Consider the following 19,331-nt stretch of genomic DNA (forward strand, 5'->3'; position numbering starts at 1 on the left):
CTTCTACGTGCAGCAATTATCACGAGAAACTCACTATGTGCAGAAGTCTATGGCCAAGAAAATCTGTATTGTATATGCATGTATTCATACCAAATATTACTAATTTCGTTTATTTCCATTTAAACCACGGACTAGAAACTATGAGAAACCTGTGAGGATGACAGGTAACAAGAAACTCATGTATGTGACCTTCAGACCATTGCTGTCTCTCCACTTCCTTCGCATATTTATTCTTCTACTATATTTGCAAAATAACCTAATACCTACTTGTTTAACCTCCCCCGTGTCTGGTTTCCTAAAGCATATATATCTGCTTTTTCTCACAGACTTAAAAAAAGGTATCTCATAGTCAGTAGTGTAACTAGAGTTTGATGAGCCCTGGTGTAAAATTTGGACCTGGGCCACTTCATTCCTGCATGTTGGCCAGATGTATGTATATGTATGTATACATTTAGTGTTTTAAATCCTATAAAGACATACGAGTTGCCCTGCCACCCAATCCTTTCCAAATGTACCCCATCCTGGCTTCCTTCCTTTCAAATATGTCCCCCATCCTGATAAATGTTCCTTATCCTGGGTTACTTCCTGGTAAATATGTCCCCCATCCAGATAAAAGTCACCCATCCTGTTCTAATGTACCCAATCCTGGGCTCCTTCCTGGTAAATGTGTTCCCCATCCTGGTATATATGCCCCCCATCCTACTATATATGTCCCCGATCCTGGTATATACTGTCCCCCTCCTGGTAAATATGTTTCTCTCCTGGGCCCCTCCTCATATACACTGTCCCCCTCCTGATATATTTTGTCCCCCTCCTGGTATATACTATCCCCCTTTTGGTAAATATGTTCCTCTCCTGGGCCCCTCCTGGTATATACTGTCCCCCCTTGGTATATTCTGTTCGTCTCCTGGTATATACTGTCCCTCTCCTGGTAAATATGTTCCTCTCCTGGGCCCCTCATGGTATATACTTTCCCTCTCCTGCTAAATGTGTTCCTCTCCTGGACCCTTCCTGGTATACACTGTCCCCCTCCTGATATATTCTATCCCTCTCCTAGTATATACTGTCCCCCTTTTGGTTAATATGTTTCTTTGTTTCTCTCCTGGGCCCCTCCTGGTATATAATCTGCTCACCCTCCCCGATTCCTACGTCATGCAACAATCCTCCTCTATAGCCGGCTGGTAGCTTTTATTGCCGTCTGTGCTATGGCAACCCAAGACGTCATTGTCATGGAGACGCCGCTAAAAGCTGCCTACTTCTGTTTGGCTGGCAGTATATAATGCAGTGCAGGGACTCAATCAGTCTGTACACTGCGATGCAGTTCAGCTGGATGTGCATCTGAGGCACCACATCCAGCTGGAGCTCCAGTTTTGGCCATTTTGTAGGAGTTGGGGCGAGAATGATATGAAAATACCAGTGTCAGGCTGCCACCAGGGGGACCTGGAGCCTTGCAGGGAAAGACATTACACGGAGCTGAATAAGCAAGGAGGTGGACACACAGTGTGTACTGGTGCAATAACTCGCAGCATCAGCTGGAAAGCAGAAGCTACAGGGTGTGCAGGGGATGGTTGGGCAGGCTGAGTCATAAACAGTACGGGGAGAAGGAAGAATGGAGGAACGAGCAAAGGCGAGGTCGAGGTCAGGCCGAGGTCAGTACCAGAGGAAGCACCCGAGTGGGAAGGTAGGAGAGGGGGGAACAACCGAGGCTATTGTGGGAAGGAAGGAGGTGGGACAAAGGATTGAAAGAATGACTTGGGGACGGAACACAGACAGAACGAGAGCACAGAGAGGGGAAGGATCAGGATCACACTTGCAGGGACAGCAATGGCAGGCAAAGCAGCGCTAAGCTTATAGTCAGCGCTGGTTCACCGGAGATGACAGTATTTAAGGCATCCAAGCTCCGGAAGTGAGGCCCGAGAGAAGGATCCGCCCCCTAGCCATGTGGGTGGGGAGGCAAAACAGTGACAGCCAAAAGTCACATTTTATTTTCATAATTCACGTTTCACAAAAAAACTGCGCCTTTTCAAAGCTTTTTCACCAAAAATCTGGCAAAAAAGCTTTGACAAATCACACCCTAAATCCTAGGCAAGATAGATGGGTTTGTTCTTCTCTATAATTGATATTGATATGAGATTTGTATTTGGTAGTTAAACTATTAAAGACAGTATTCTATTCCGATGTTTCTGACTATCTGAAACTAAGGTCTCAGAATAAGTCCTCATTCTAGGTGAGGGTAAAGTTTTGTACTTGGCTTTCAAGATCTTGTTTTTTGAGGTACAGTATATAAATCTGAACAGTTTGCCCCTCACAATACTTCTTGAGAAAAATTATTTGATTCTCCCCAGTTTCTTCTATGACTACTCCAGGATTCTCATGATTTTGTATTTGTAGGTTTAACAATACTATCTGACTAATATTCGGGATTCCTGGCCATTTATATTAGTCCTTTCTGTCAGACCTAGGCTGAGTGAGGCTGCAGCCACCAGTAATGCGATTATCTTGGCTTTGTATCAAAATAAAAGGACCGCATGCGGCATTTTTAAAAATTATTTAAATAAATAATTTCAAATTCCAAAGTGCAGTCCCCCCCCCCAATTTTGACACCCAGCCAAGATAAAGCCCAACAGCTGCGGACTGGTATTCTCAGACTGGGGAGACCCATGGTTATTGGGTGCCCAGTCTAAAAATAGCAGTCTGCAGCCTCACAGGATTGTCGCCCTAGATTAGCAATGGGAGGCATCTATGAGACCCCCATTCCTAATCTGTAAGTGAAAGTAAGTAAACAAAAACACTGAAAAAATCCTTTTTTTGAAATGAAATACAAAAAACACCCTCTTTCACCACTTTATTAATCCACAAAGACTCAGGTCCAACATAATCCACATGAGGTCTCGCGAATATCCAGCTTTGCTGCATCTCAACTAACAGCATGAAGCCATAGAACTAAGAGACTAAAGGCCCCGTCGCACACAGAGATAAATCTTTGGCAGATCTGTGGTTGCAGTGAAATCATGGACATATTGTTCCATTTGTACACAGCCACAAACCTGGCACTGATTGTCCACAATTTCACTACAACCACAGATCTGCCGCAGATTAATCTCTGTGTGTGACAGGGCCTTAAGCTTCAGCGATCAGCAGTGATGTTACTCAGGTAAGTTTGGTCACAGCTGGAGGTTCCCACTGCCCTCCACCTGTGACCATAGGTAACCTGACCTCAGGGGATCTCAATGAACTCACTGAATTCACAGACCTGCATCTCCTGGCAGAAAAGTGTGGGATTTTTTGCCAAGAAGTGCTGAAATTTCTACATCTTTTTCCTGCGCCCACTCTATACCACCTGACAATAAAAACCCAATGTATTACTACTGTATGTGGTATGATGCAGTAGTGATGCAATTTATTTTTTTTTGCCAGGAGGTGTAGATTGGGTGTAAGAATATGGAGTAAAATTTTCAACACCAAACCTGCATCTCTTGGCAAAAAATGCACAAAAATGGTTTTGCTGCCGTTTAGGTGCAGTTTTCTTCCAGGAAGTGTATATTTGGTGCTGAATTATGGTGCAGATATTTCAACACCAAATTTGCCCCTCCTGAAAGAAAACTGCACCAAAACGGTGTCAAAACCGGTTGTGTCCATTTTTTTGCCAAGAGATGCAGATTTGGGGTTGAAATTTTTACATCATATTTCCACACCCAATCTACACCTCCTGGGAAAAAAAAAATCACATCACTACTGCATCATACCACATGCGGTAGTGATGTGATTTTTTGCCAGGAGCTGTAGACTGGGTGAAGGAATAAGGTGTAAAAATGTTAGCATCAAATCTGCATCTCTTGGCAAAAGAAACCCCATACAGATTTCTGCCAGGAGATGCAGGTCTGTGAACTCAGTGAGAGTTCATTGAGGTCCCCTGAGGTCAGGTTACCTGTAGTCACAGGTGGAAGGCAGTGGGAACCTCCAGCCATGAATGCAAATCGCCTGAGTAATGGCAGGGGCTCAGTCTCTGCCTGAAGTTACAGGATGCGGTCATGTTCTATGGCCGCGCTCTGTGCCTTCAGATGTAGGAAAGCTGGAATCGTTGTGGGACCTCGTGTGAATTACGTAGGACCTGGGTCTTTTGGGTGTTAATAAAGTGGTGAGAGAGGGTGTTTTTTTTGTACTATTTTTCAAATCTTTTTTTTTTAGTGTTTGGGTTTATTTACTTTCACTTACAGATTAGTAATGGGGGTCTCATAGATGCCTCCCATCACTAATCTAGGGCTTAATGGTAGCTGTGAGCTGTTATTACCCCTTATTAGCCCAACTGCCACTTCACCTGGGCAACCAGGAAGAGTCGGGTAAAGTGACGGGACTGTCACATCTAATGGATGTGAGAATACTGGGAGGCTGCAGGCTGCTATTTTTAGGCTGAGGTGGCCCAATAACCATGGGTCTCCCAGCCTGAGAACACCAGCCCCGAGGTGTCGGGTTTTATCTTGGCTCGGTATCAAAATTGGGGAGGAGTGCACACCAGTTTTTTTTTTTTTAATTTTTTACTCAAATATTTTTTAAAAAATATCCACATGCGGTTCCTACTAGTTTGATACACAGCCAAGATAAGCAGCCTGTAGCCATGGGCTTTATCTGTGCTGGGTATCAATAGATGGGGGATCCTAAGCCAATTTAGTTTTTTATTTTATACCACGATATAGATACACAGATAGGGTCCGTGATACCAACCAAACACAGACACAATCTGGGGGCGGGGTCTGACTGCAGTCAATTAGAAATGCTGACGGGTAGGAAAAGCAGTAAATATGGATGAGGGATAATCAGCAGTCCCAGAAGTACAGGCGCGGGAGCAGTTACAGCTCTGGGGAGACTCAGAAATTATGTTGTGCTTTAACGCTTTTGTTTTTTTACAGTAATTTCCCTGGCCAATCACAGCCATGCCAATGCTTGACATGGCTGCGATGGGGCTGGGAGTGGGTTTACTGCAAATGAACACTTACCGAACATTGCCAACTTTTGAGCCCAGTGTTTGGTAAGCTGTGCCCAAACGAACCGGCCAAGGCTCGTACTGAATCTGAAACTGTCTAACATGAACTGAACAGGGTCGCTCATATCTACTGTGGTCTGACAAAACTAAAATTGAACTGTTTGGCCATAATGACCATCTTACATTTGGAGGGAAAAGGGAGATGCTTTAAATCCAAAGAACACCATCCCATCTGTGAAACACCGGAGTGGCAGTATCATGTTATGGGGTTGTGTTGCTGTAGGAAGGACTCGTGCACTTCACAAAATAGATGGCATCATGAGGAAAGACGATTATGTGACAATACTGAAACAACACCTCAAGACATCAGCCAGGAACTTAAAGCTTGGGCGTAAATGAGTCTTCCAAATGGACGATGACCCAAAGCATACTGCCAAACTGGTTACAAAGTGGCTTAAAGATAACAAAGTCAATATTTTGGAGTGGCCATCACAAAGCCTGATCTCAAATTTATTGAAAATTTATGGGCAAAGCTGAAAAGGCCGGTGCGAGCAAGGCAACCTATAAACATGGCTCAGTTACTCCAGATCTGTCAGAAGAAATGGGACCAAATTACTACCAACTATTGTGAAAAGCTTGTGGAAGGATATGCAAAACATTTCACTCAAGTCATACAGTTTAAGGGCAATGGTACCAAATACTAATAAAATGTATGTAAACTTTTGACTTTTCAGTAAGTAATAAAAATGCCTTAAAATAATCTCTCATTATTCTGATATTTGGCAAATATAAATAATTTTGGTTCCTAATTGACCTAATTCGGGAAAGGTTTATTCTGATTTAATGTCAGATAGTGAGAAAAACCTGCAGAGGTATCTTATTAGATAGTGTATGTTAACTTCTGGTTTCAATTGTACAAGTATTATTTTTGGATATGCTAGACAAAGTGGCTTGTGTTAGGTGTGTCCATAGTAGCCATTTTTAGAGCTGACAAGTGACTATGGACAGGACAACATAATACCTTGTTTATAGTGGTCAATTCAACAAAACATGAAAAATTCAACAAAAAGACACCAAAGTTCAATCAAACTCAAACAAAATTAAAGGTCACCTCTTACATATACAGTGCTAGAACTAAGTACAGTACATAAATACAGTACCAGAACCAAAATTTGTTGATAATTATGGAACCAGAAGTAGAGCCAGAACAAATCTCATTAAATACATACAGTGTAACAACCACGTAAAGTGAATAAAAACAATATCAGGAGAAATCTAATTACATAAATAAAGCAGTAGAACAGTAACATTTTTACATGATAACCCAAAACCTTGTATTCCACAAGTGGAAACATCTTCAATTATGCTTACTCAAGGAAACAAAGCAGAATCCTTCTGAAGTATCCGACTGCATCACGTCAAACTTCATTTTCCTTGAAGGCAACATTACTAATAATGATTTGACTCACAAACAACAATATGCAGATATTTCTCAGAAGTCAAACCACATGACATACATGTAGTATACATAAATGACTGCATACCCAGTGTAAGCTACTGAGGAGATCACTGAGAATGGAACACCTTCTAACACTGCTCGTGTTCTCCTTGCTTCACATCAATGGATGTAAGTACGGTAAATGTTATATAGTTGATGTGAATTGTTTTATGTTCTGCATGCTATCAAACAATACTACATTACTACTATACAATACTGTATTACTACCATACTACACAATTTTATACTGCTACACACTACTATATTAATTCACCTAAGCATACTACCACACAATCTTATACTTCTATTACACAATATGAAATTACTGCTACACATTACTATAATACTACTGTACAATACCATGATACTACAAATACCATACTACTACATACTTCCATAACATTATACAATAGCAAACTACTACACACTACAATACAAACTATACCAGTATTAAACAGTACTATACCACTATTGTCACGGTCGTCTCCCTGTTTTCGGAAACTAGTGGCAGCTTGAGGACTGTAGCCCCTTATCTCTATCTGGGACATTTAAATGTGGTTTTGTTTCCTTTAGTACCTAAATGGTTAATGTCATTTTGCTTCTGGGATCTTCTAAAGCAGTCTCTAGCCGAGTGCTTCAGCTGCAATTACTTTGTAGTCACACCCGTTAGGTTTAAATAGGGGTTTCCCAGCAATCAAAGCTGTTGATACAAATCCATCTGTATACTGGCCTCTTTGGTGGAAGGAGCTGAGTTGAAGCATTCCAGAAGCCAGACCTTATCCTGAGGTGTGCCGCCCCTGTGCCAGCAGCCGAGCTGCTCGGATCTGCATCCGCGGTGGCTCGAGGGGTCTCCGGACCCGGGGGTCGTGCGGCCACTCAAATGAAGGGGATATTTACAGGGGATTGTAAAGTTTGTGATGCCACCCGTGGTATGTGGTAATTGGAGTACCACCGCTGCAGTTGGGAGTACCCGGTGATGATCGAACGGGGCAGCCAGGTGTTGTGACCCTCCACGTGTAGGGGGAATACCCCGGGGCTCCGTGATGGTGTGGGAGAGTGCCGTTGGGTGCAGAGGGGTCACTTGCGTACTCACTCAGTCCATTAAGCTGACACCGACCCGACAACTGGATAAACCAAAGTTCTGGATACCGCTGCCGCTGAGGGAAGCTAGTTCAGGTCCCGTCACCAATGGTGCTGCCTAGTGATCCATGACCTGCCTCCTGGCACTAAGTTTACTTCTCTGTTGGTCCCGGTAGTATGGAACTTTCCAGGTCCCGCTCCCCACTAGGGCTAAGTGTAGGAGCTTGCTCTCACGGTTCACGCTTGGGATTTTCTGGATCGTTTTGAGTGGAAAGTCCTATACCCCTCGTTGCGCTAGTACCCCGATTTTGGAGCGGGTGGAGAGCAGATCTTGCAGGCTCCGTTCTCGTTGGGTGAATTGTCAGGTTGCCTGAAGCTACTGCCTGACCTAGGGTCCACGTACCCCGTCGTGCCCTTGTCCCAGCCCGGTGATGGTGCAAAGCCGCCGGCTGTCCTCCTCGACAGTTCCATGCCCCTTGCCACGATCCCCTGCAATCACCGTCTGCCACCTAGATATCTTCCTAGGAACCCTGCTTCTGACTTCTTTTCTCCTTCACTTCCAAACTAAAACTCTCTCCTCCTGACACTCCTGACCTCCTCTCTCCAACCCCCCAGGTGGGCGACTCTATTCCACTCAAGCCGTCCACTGGTGTGTTTGGTAGGTGTGGTGCAGAGTGTACCTAGGGTTTTGATTAGCTGATGTAGGCGACACCATATAGTTGGGGACCCATAACCAAGAAGGAGGTGGATGCTGCACGGGAGGGCAGTGTGTGCAATACCCTGTGACGACCTGATAGTCCAGGGGCGTCACATATGTGTTGCGGTATTTCCTCTGTTTGTTTTCCTTTCCTTGTGTTTCTGTATTGTAGAGGCGAGTCTAGTGAACTCGTCGGTCTACTCACTAGGCAGGGTGAGTTTAGGGACAGCTGAGGACCCAAGGTATCCTGCTCACCGACAGGTTGAAAGAACCTGTATAGGAATTCTAGGGAGCGAGTTCAGGAGATGCCCCCTCACCCCTCTCCCTAGTGGGAGGGACCTCTGTTGTATTGTGTTCCCGGTTTTCCCCCGTTTGTGGTGTTGTTTTGGTGTTTTTTCGTTGTGCGTCAGACTTCTTTTTGGTCTAAATGCGTTTGCCACACTTGTATCCTGAAAACTATACAATATTATACTACTAGTACGCAATACCAGCAATGCTATTAATGATGAGGGAATTGATTCTAAATTAATTGTGGCGCCCCTGACCTGGTCAGGCACCACTGAGTACTGCACCCATGCTGGGTCAGTACAAACAGGTAATCCCAAAGGCTGAGTAGGGTGTGCACGTACAGACACACACTTAACCAGGTCTTCACACACACATTGGGAGGATCCCCTGGGCAAACCCAGGAGGGGACGTGGCCTCCACATCTCAGCTAGTGTGGTGCTGTAGAGAAGCTGGAAAAGGAGTTGTTGCAGTGGCAGTCAAAGGAGTAGGAATGGAGCAGCCGAGTCTGAAGTGCGGACGCTGGAGAGCGGAACATTAGTCAGACCCTGCACGTGTAGTGGCTGCTGGCGGGGGAGTACATTGCCACACAGTCAGTCTAAAAGACACCCGAAGAGAGAGAGCAGTAAGGAGTTAGTTGAGTACGAGGACTCCTGGTAATGATGCACGCACTGGGTACAGGTCCCTAGAGCCAGATATCCATTTAGTGGTCTGCTAAATCCTGCAGGTGGTGGGACTAGAGGTTTCACACCAACCAATACAGAGCCCGAGCATCAGCAGCAACGAGGGGGCCCATAAGAAGGATCGAGCCTGGAGCCATCTTATCCTTGGTCCACGCTGCCAGCAAACGGGTCAGAAAGGGGAGAAAAGGCAGCTGCGACTTCCCTGGATGAATCCCACGGTACTTTAAGTCAAGGGTTGTCCGAAACAAGTAGTGCTAGGAAGGCAAATCAGCAGTTACTCCTATACCAGCCAGAAGGATACCTGGTTCCACCTGGTTCATCGCAGTATCGCCTGGGTTGCCTCACCCTACCATCAGAAAGTGAGTAAACAGTTGAAAGACATTTCTGGACTGAGACTGAGTTCTTCTGCGACCTGTTGTTCCACACACATATACCCGAGCCCCTGGGGTCAGCCTCACTCTCGGGAGGCCATATCATCTAGCTGCAGATACCATCAGCCCCAGACGCTCGTTAAACTGCAGTGGCGGTCACCCCTCGCCCTGACCGCAAACCGAGAGTGGCTTCACGACTCCTATGAAAGTGAACCTGACATACCTGCTGCCAGAAGAGTCCCTACAGAGAAGTCCCCGCAGTGTCCCACAGGCGACCGCTGCAGCACTGTGGTGGGCGACTCATAATCAATTCATTTTAAATTTCCTGAAATTCACAGATCCTAATGAATCTAAATTTTTGAACTGAATTGAGTTTTTAGAATCAAAAATGTGAAGGCGGTGACTAAAGGGCCATTTACACACTGCGACATCGCTAACGATATATCGTTGGGGTCACAGTGTTTGTGACGCACATCTGGCGCTGTTAGTGACATCGCAGCGTGTGACAGGCAGGAGCGACCTTAAACGATCGCAAAAGAGACAAAAATCGTTGGTATACGAGAGGTCGTTCATATACCAAAAATCATTGTCTGGTAAGTAGCGATGTTGTTCCTCGCTCCTGTGGCATCACACATCGCTATGTGTGACACTGCAGGAACGACGAACATCTCCTTACCTCCGTCCACCAGCAATGAGGAAGGAAGTAGGTGGGTGGCGTGTTCCGGCCGCTCATCTCCGCCCCTCCTCTGCTTTTGGAGGGCTGCCGTGTGACGTCGCTGTGACGCCGCACAAACCACAACCCCTTAGAAAGGAGGCGGTTTGCCGGCCAGAGCAACGTCGCAGGGCAGGTAAGTCTGTGTGACGGATGTTAGCGATGTTGTGCGCCACGGGCTGCGGTTTGCCCGTGTCGCACAACCGACGGGGGCGGGTACGCTCGCTAGCGATATTGGTACCGATATCGCAGCGTGCAAAGTAACCTTAAGGGGCAATCACCAGGGATTGAGATCCTTGTGTTCTGAAGATCAGGAGGGGCTACCTAAAGTACTAATATGATGTTAGGAAAGTTAAGCATCTAGACCATAATTTTTGTCTATGAAATGGAGAAATATTTTTGGAATATGTTATTCATTTCGTAATTTAAAATATCATTCTTACCCACAGATGTCTGTATGGATATTATTGGAGGAAAAGAGGCCGCTCCACACTCCAGACCATACATGGCTCTTCTGAAGTTTAAAAATCCATGTGGTGGGGCATTAATTAAAGCAAACTGGATTTTAACTGCCGCTCATTGTAATGCGTAAGTATGTGTGTCGCGGACGGAGGAGGGGACGCTGCGCTCACCACGCTCGGGTCCGGCGCTGCTGCTGCTCGGTGGCTCGAGCGGTGGGCCGGATACGGGGACTCGAGCGGCGCTCCTCACCCGTGAGTGAAAGGGGATGATTTCTGGGTTTGGGAAGTCAGTCCGTGACTCCACCCACGGTTTGTGGTGATAATGGGACACCAACGCTGCTCTGGACGGGGATCCCGGGAGCGATGACAGGGAGCAGCTGAGGTGTTTCTCTCCCCTCCGTGGGTAGGGGGGTTTGGTGGTCCCGGGGCCCGGTGATAGCAACTGGAGGGTGGATGGCAGGAGTTGGGGAGGTGCAGGGTCGCGGGGGCAGCGCAGTGCCAGATGGCACGGTGGTACTCACTCAGCCAGTAACGTACACGGAGTCTCTGGTAAAACAAACGGCTGGATGGATGGGTCCCACAGACGGCTGCGGTGGTCACTCCTGGTAGGTTGGCGATGACTGTCTCTTCCTGCACCTTTGATGTGTTTTCGGCCCCGATGACTTCCCACCGGTGACCCGCTCCTCAGCGGTGTATTTGCCAGAAAAGCCCCTTTTGCCCGCCGGCGCTGGCCCTGGGAACTCTAGCTGTGGCGGTAGCTGTATTTCCCTTCACAGTTGAGCGTTTGCCTTCAGTCGGGTCTTTGCTGCTGGGAAACTCCAGAGGTTCCCGTCGCTGATGGATTTGACCGGTTTAACGGCGACTCCAAGCCTGGTCGGGGTCCGTAGGCCCTGCCGAATGGTGCTGGCTTGCCTGCCCGACCCTGGTCCTTACGGTTGTGCGTCAATCGGCCTCTCCTGCAGACGGTCACCACCGTCTGCCAACCTTGCTGTATGTGCCCGGGCCACGTACCCGGACACGGTCAGTCTGCTCCTCAACTACCACTTCCCTCTTTCCACTTCACTTTCCCTCACTTTTCTCTCTGTTCTTCTTCCTTTTCCCGAATCCTGGACTGTGAACTCCTCGGTGGGTGGAGCCAACTGCCTGGCTCCGCCCCACCTGGTGTGGACATCAGCCCCTGGAGGGAGGCAACAAGGATTTGTGTGTGACTCTGATGTTCCTAACCGGGGTGTGGGGTGTGTTGCTGTAGTACCTGTGACAACCTGGCTTGTCCAGGGCGCCACATGTGTACCCTACTGTAAAATATACTAACAATGTTACCAATAGTGAAAAAACATACATTTTTATTGGGGGGGGTTCCCTAAGGTTTATTTCTGTTATCCAGCAATCCTAAGGAGCCCTTCCGTAAGATGCCCTATTAAAGTATTTTGAAAAAAAATTGGTGGCTGAGACCATTACTGGGTCTCCCCTTACCATAAGTCAAATATAGATTATCTTCCCAGATCATATCTTTCAATATCCTATTAGTAATAAGGAAGGGTGGACATGAATTGACAAATTTGTCTAAATTTGTGTTAGTGAGAACTGAGAACTTCTCCTTTGCGGAGAAAAATCCATCACCTCACAGGAATGGCAAATGAAGTTGCTGATTAGACAGCATGATTATTGCATAGGTGTGCCTTAGGCTGGCCACAATAAAATGACGCTCTAAAATGTGCACTTTTACAGTATTAGGCCTGTTTCAGACATCAGTGATTCTGGTACGTATGTGCTTTTTTTATACGTACCAGTATCACGTACATACGCAGATCCATTATAATCAATGGGTCTGCGCACACATCAGTGATTTTTCACTGACCGTGTCCCCGTGCGGTGTGCATGCGTGTCTGTGATTGCCGCACAGAGACATGTCCGTTTTTTCCTGGCATCACTGATGTCCCACGGACCACACTATGGTGTGGTCCGTGAAACATGTACCAGAAAAAAATGTACATTGAAAACAAAAAGCATTTTTAACTCACCTTCTCCAGTGATGCTGTGTTTGGCAGCTGCTCTCTGCTTCTTCCAGGCCGGCTCATTATGGCATGCATATTCATGTATCCAGCCAGAGCCGACCCGGAAGTAGCTGCAGAGGTGAGAGACAGCGGCGGCCGGATGCAGCAGACCCGGAAAGTTCAGCACCACGGACAGCAGGAACGGGACATGTGATTTTATAGCCATGTGCAATCACGGAGTACGGATCACGTATCACGGATTGCACATGGACAACCAATGTGTGCCATGAATCATGGCACATGGGGGGACATAGGCGTTTTTAATACGTGAGTGATAAACATCTGTGTTTTTCACTGACATGTGAAACAGGCCTTAGGGGTGTCCCGCAGGTCAGAAAAAACAGTATCTGGTGTGACCACCATTTGCCACTCTGCCATCTGTCCTGTATGAAAACCAGGATTCATCTGTGAAGAGAACCCCTCTCCAACATGCCAGACATCATTGAATATGAGCATGTGCTCACACAAGTCAGTTACGACAACTAACAGAAGTTAGGTGGAGACCGCCAATGAGGATGACAAGCAACAGATGAGTCTCCTTAAGGGCTCATGCACACGTTGCGTAATTACATGCATTTACACTACGTATTGCACTGCAGCGTACATGCATGCATCTTGCGACCCCAGCATAATCTATGTAGATTGTGCATGAGACGTGCGCACGTTGCTTTTTTGAACTCAGCGATTTGGGTGCTAAAATTTTGACCCAAATCCGTGCGTTCATAAAAGCAGCGTGTCAATTATTCCATGTGCTTTGGATGCAGCTCCCCTCTGTCTATGGTGAGGGCAGCAGCCATAGCGCATGAAATCGGCTTTTTTTCTACAGAAAAACTGCAACCATTATGCAGAGTTTCTGCAGCGATTTGAAGCGCACATGTGCTGTTAAATCGCTGCAGAATGTTCAGCAGTTACATGCGAACAAGGCGGTTTCTGACAGTTTGTGCAGAAATTCTTTGGTAATGCATCGATTGTTGCAGCAGCTGTCAGGTTGGCCGGTCTCAGACAATTTTGGAGGTGAAGATGCTGGATGTGGAGGTTCTGGGCTGGTGCGGTTACGTGTGGTCTGCAGTTGTGAGGCCGGTTGTATGTTCTTCCAAACTCTCTGAAACACCTTTGGTGCCAGCTTATGATTCAAACATGAACATTCAATTCATGTCTTGCTTGAAAATCTGATGTTGTTTTAGATTAAATTTATACAGGTATATGGAAAATTATAATTATTTTTTAAGCCCTATTAATTTTATGATGCTGTACATGTGAGTTACAATTATAAAACCATACATAAAGTAAACGAACAAACACTGGTACAGAGGGTTAGAGGACCCTGCGCACATGGGCATATTATGTACAGGGTAATGAGGAGGCAGACTGTAGGTTGAGGGTTGCCGCAGCTCTGGTGCTAGTGCACTCCCTTGCAGTTTCTAATGAGAAGTGACTAGCTGGCAAGAGAGCGCACTGTCAGTGTGCATTTAAGGGTATGTGCGCACTAGGCGTTTTTTTCACGCTGCGTTTTTATGTGCGTTTTTGTCTCAAAAAACACACCCGCGGCTAAAAAAACGCGGCAAAAACGCATGCGTTTTTGCCGCGATTTGGTGCGTTTTTTGCTGCGTTTTTGCTTACTGCGTTTTTAATCAGTGCACAATGCCATTAAAGATTGTTGATGAAAAAAAAAAAAAAAAAAAAGGTCTGATGTCATTTCCTTCTTCAAAATGTTCATTGTATGCAGGAGAGCAGACAGCTGCAGAACTAGTGTATGCAGGAGAGCAGACAGCAGCTGCAGAACTACAAGGCTCAGCATCCTCCATTCACTAGTGTATGCAGTTTTTTGCCCAAAAAGAAAAAAAAAATGACATGGGCTTCGCCATATTTTTGTATGCTAGCCGGGTACAGCAGGCAGGTACGGGCTGCCCCCAACCCCCAGCTGCCTAGTTGTACCCGGCTGGGAACCAAAAATATAGAGAAGCCCTTTTTTTTTAATTATTTCATGAATTTCATGAAATAATTAAAAAAAAAAATGACGTGGGCTTCGCCTAATTTTTGAGTCCAGCCGGGTACAACTAGGCAGCTGGGGATTGGAATCCACAGTGCAGGGTGCCCAAGATCTCTGGGCACCCCCACTGCGAATTGCAGTCCGCAGCCACCCCAGAAAATGGCGCTTTCATAGAAGCGCCATCTTCTGGCGCTGTATCCAACTCTTCCAGCTGCCCTGATGCCGGGTGGCTAGCTAGGTAATAATGGAGTTAGGGCTAGCTGTATATTATCAGCTAGCCCTAAGCCCGAAATTCATGGTGTCACGCCAATATTAGACATGGCCACCATGAATTTCTAGTAATGATAAAAAAAAAAAAAACAACACACAGAAAATTTTTTTTATTAGAAATAAAACACAACACAATTAGTGACTCCATCTTTATTGAAATAAACCCCCCTCCGCAGTAATCCTGGGTTAGGGTCCCGCGCCGTCCAATCCGGATCCAATATCATCTGATCGGTTTGCTGGAAGGCAAAGCGATCAGATGTCAGGATCAAGTGCCTGAATCCCATCACACATCAGCTGATTGTATAAAAGCCGGTTATACAATCAGCTGATGCATCAGTAGAAAAAAAAAAAATAATACTCACTTATGTGCTGTGCTGATTACCGGCAGCTCCTAGAGCGATCGATTGGACAGGAGTCTGATCCCGTCCGATCGCTGTAGGAGCTGCCGGTAATCAGCTGATGAAGTCCCCTGACGGCAGGATCAGCTGATAGCAGGCCGGGCGCGAAAAAGCCGGCGAGACTACGATCAGCTGATGCGTCAGGTGACTGCATCAGGTGATCCACCGCCAGGTCCTGCAAGCAAGGTCCTGCCCCGGGGAGACTGCACACAGCCAGAGCGGCGGGACCGGGACAGGAGCGGACATGGCACCGGGACCCTGCAGACAGGTGAGTATATATGACATTTTTTTTTTCTACTGTTCACTTTGGTTTTCGCCGCTGCCTCCACCTCCCGCCCAGACATGGCGCCGCACGGAGCTAACATGGCACCGGGCGGGTTGTGGACGCAGCGGTGACGGTACCGGGAGGATTCATGCTTCTGTGTTTACCAACAGAAGGAATCCTCTTCCTGTACACGTCACTGTAGTACCCACCCCTTGCGTTTATAGCTGCGTTTTTAGTCATAGAAACGCAGCTATATTTGCAATGTGCCTTTTTCATTGCGTTTTTGAACATCTCATTGAACTCAATGGGTGAAAAACGCAGTGAAAAACGCAGAAATAATTGACATGCTGCGTTTTTGTGGTCACCACAAAAACGCAGCTAAAAAAACCCGCTGTGTGCGGACAGCACTTATGAAAACCCATTGACATTGCTGGGGAAGCAATGTCACTGCGTTTTCAGCACAAAAACGCGGTAAAAAACGCCGCTAAAAACGCGGCAAAAACGCCTAGTGCGCACAAGGCCTAAGGATCAACTTTGATTTTGGATCACCCCTTTTAAGTTTGTTTCATGTGGTTGATCTTGTTTTTGAAGCACAAGACAAAGAAATGAGAGATGTCGGAGGGGTCAAGAGTGGGCAGAGGAGGGAACTAAAGGTATTGAATAAGTGTTTGGGGTTATGTGATAGGAAAGATATGAGTGTTGTGAAGTCGTCCTGTTTAGCAGAGGTAAGGGCCAATATCCAATGTGAAAATTGCTTGTTTCCATGTGGTAAAGTCTTCCAGTGAGTGTGTTTTTCTTCCAGTGCTGCTTTGCAACCCATTATGTTTGCTGCAGCTTTTTTGTGCAATTGGTGTGCCAGGGTTGTCTATTGATTTGTCATCTCCTGCCATATATGAGGGGCAACCAAGTCATTAGCTGATGCAAGTGGTACATTGTAAAAAACAGTGTCTGTCTATGCCAAGGAGTATAGCTATTCTGAAGGGTTCATAACCTTTCAAGTACTGCTGTACACATCATGAATCCTAAAGGGATTAATAATAAGTTATAACCCAGGGCCGCCATCAGGGCATTACAACTATGACTGGTGTATGTGGCCCGGTGAAAAGGGTGGCCCGGCTTAGCTTTATTAAGCCCCGGACCCTGCCCAGGCCCCCTTCAGTCACAGCCGCAGCATAGGGGCCCAGTGTCACATCAGCCACTGCATACACGGCAAATTTGTATGGAAAGCACTTTTAGGGTATTGCATGCAAATTGGCCATGTGTTGAAATTACCTCATATCTGGAAGGAGCCCATACACGCTAGTATCTACCCAACCATGAGTGGAGCAGAGCAGAATGCCGGCACATCATCCCGCAGCCCAGTGTGCAGCAGCGTGATGAGATCATCACTCTGCGACCTCATCACACTGCTGCAGGCAATGCGAAGGTGGAGAACACGTGGCATGCGGTGGGAAAGGTAGGCTCTCCGTGAGCTGAAGATCGCCAGGGGTGGTGGGGGCCCTCATGACCGCAGTCCCTGCCTTGATTCAGCTGGATGTGCGTCGGGAGATGCACATCTAGCTGAAATGCATTGCGGCTCAGAGATAAAGAGACCTGAGTAATCTTGAAAGCTTGCTATTCATTACCATCTTTTCAGTTAGCCATATCAACAACTGAGTTTTTTTGAAACATATTTTTTAAAGATTTTATTTTTTGTATAGTTATAGTCTATTAGTAAACTATCTATAAAATAATAATAAAAAAGGAAGCTTGAAATCTTGTTGTTTTCACTCTGGTCACTGAAATTCAGCATAGGCTGACACATCCTGTTCTGCAAAGATCACATCTTCCCGGTCATCTCATTATCATCAAAGGCAGGATTACAATCAAAGCTAACACCTAGCTATAGATAATTCAGGTTCCACCATCCAAAGAAGGTGATGTTACAGCTTACCTCCTCCCCCTACAGATCACACAGCATGACCACAATACTCCACGTAAATGAGTCATCTCCAAGACTACAGGTTCTCCTGGTTCCTATGGGTCATGTGAGTGCTGTAAAGCAAATCAATTCATTGATGTTTACAGCAGCTGAAGCAATATGGCGTCCTCCTCAGTAATTATGTACAGAAAATAGAATACAAAAATATAGAACAAAAAATAAAAGGAATATATACCACTATGTTATTTTAAATAGAATATACAGATGCTTCATTCTCTTTAAAAATATAAAGTGATTATTGACCCACCAAGTCTTTATTTGTCTACAGAATAGTTCTCACTTAGGTGATATGTTTAATTTTGTTTTCAGTGACCCTAGAGCGTATGCCATACTGGGCGCGCACAGTCTGAAAGATAATCAAGGACAGCAGAATTTAACAATTAAACGAGGCATTAAGTACCCCTGTTATGACGAGAAATTCAGGATAAATGACCTTCAGCTTTTAGAGGTAAGAATATAAACAATGTAGAGATGTAATGGAGGATGTAAATCAAAGTTAGAACCAGAAATCGAGGACTGTAGAATGAGGTCTTCCCATGTACCGCACCATGGACGCAATGGTGCTTTATAAATAAATATTAAGGGGGTTGTCCACTACTAGGACTACTTCTTCTGATTCCACATGTTTCCTCCAGGTAAGATAATAAAGCCTAAAATCCCCTCCCATACCGGCGCCCTTCGATTTGTGTCCGGGCTTGTGCTGCTGGGGGGCACCTGGGGTATTGATATCCCATGAGGCCTGTATCCAATCAGTACCAGCTTCTGTCTCCTCGCCTTCAGATCAAACAAGTTAATCAAGAGGAAGTGAGGGCTGAATGGACCAGAGAAATATCTATATGATGCTAAGGTTGGTTCATGGGAGTATAAAACAAAATGTCAACCTACTTCCCACCATATTCAAAGCCACCATATTTTATACAAACTGGTGATTTTGTGTACCTCACCGCGCACCTGTCTGGCCACCACTGCCTTTTGCCTAGTTATTCCGAGAGCTTCCTCTAGCACCAGGCCAGCGATGTACTCTGCAGCTTTTTTGGCACCTTCACACAGCGCCAAGCCTCTCGATATGCATAAGACTCTGACATCACAGAGTGCAGCAAAATGTTACGAGATACATCACTGGAGGTCTAGTCAGCACATCAGGCAACACAGATCATGATATCTGCGCCTACCCAGTGCTGCAAGCCTCATCATCAAGTATAGATGCTGAAAAGCCGAGCTACATTGAGGACACAGGGCTCAAATCGTGTGACGGGAGAATTTAATTTACCTCTAATTCTTTTGCTTTTCTCTAAGGCTCGTTTCACACATCTGGCATTTCGCCGGATCCGACACACTCCAGTTCAGTGCAATACTGTACAATTGCATCGCGACAAGCTCCGGTCACATGCTGCGGTCACATGACAGCATGTGACCGGAGGTTGCCGCCATGCTATTGTACTGTATTGCACTTTAATATATTTATTAATGATCTGGTGGATGGCTTACAGAGTAAAATATCAGTATTTGCAGATGATACAAAACTATGTAAGGTAGTTAACACAATGGAGGACAGTTTGCAACTACAGAGGGATTTGAATAAATTGGAGAATTGGGCTGAAAAAT

General features: G+C 45.9%; 1 protein-coding gene across 1 annotated transcript in view; it reads left to right on the forward strand.

Annotated features, from left to right (window-relative positions):
- Positions 1-6,551: 6,551 nt before the first annotated feature.
- LOC142301779 (granzyme A-like) overlaps positions 6,552-19,331 on the forward strand; it is a 30,700-nt gene continuing 17,920 nt past the window's right edge. Inside the window, exons 1-3 of the mRNA XM_075342801.1 lie at positions 6,552-6,608; positions 10,757-10,895; positions 18,036-18,174. Of these exons, the coding sequence (XP_075198916.1) occupies positions 6,557-6,608; positions 10,757-10,895; positions 18,036-18,174 (330 nt within the window). The 5' untranslated portion in view covers positions 6,552-6,556. The remainder of the gene's footprint in view (positions 6,609-10,756; positions 10,896-18,035; positions 18,175-19,331) is intronic.

This window comes from Anomaloglossus baeobatrachus, chromosome 1 (assembly GCF_048569485.1).
Source record: "Anomaloglossus baeobatrachus isolate aAnoBae1 chromosome 1, aAnoBae1.hap1, whole genome shotgun sequence".
Lineage (NCBI taxonomy): Eukaryota > Metazoa > Chordata > Amphibia > Anura > Aromobatidae > Anomaloglossus > Anomaloglossus baeobatrachus.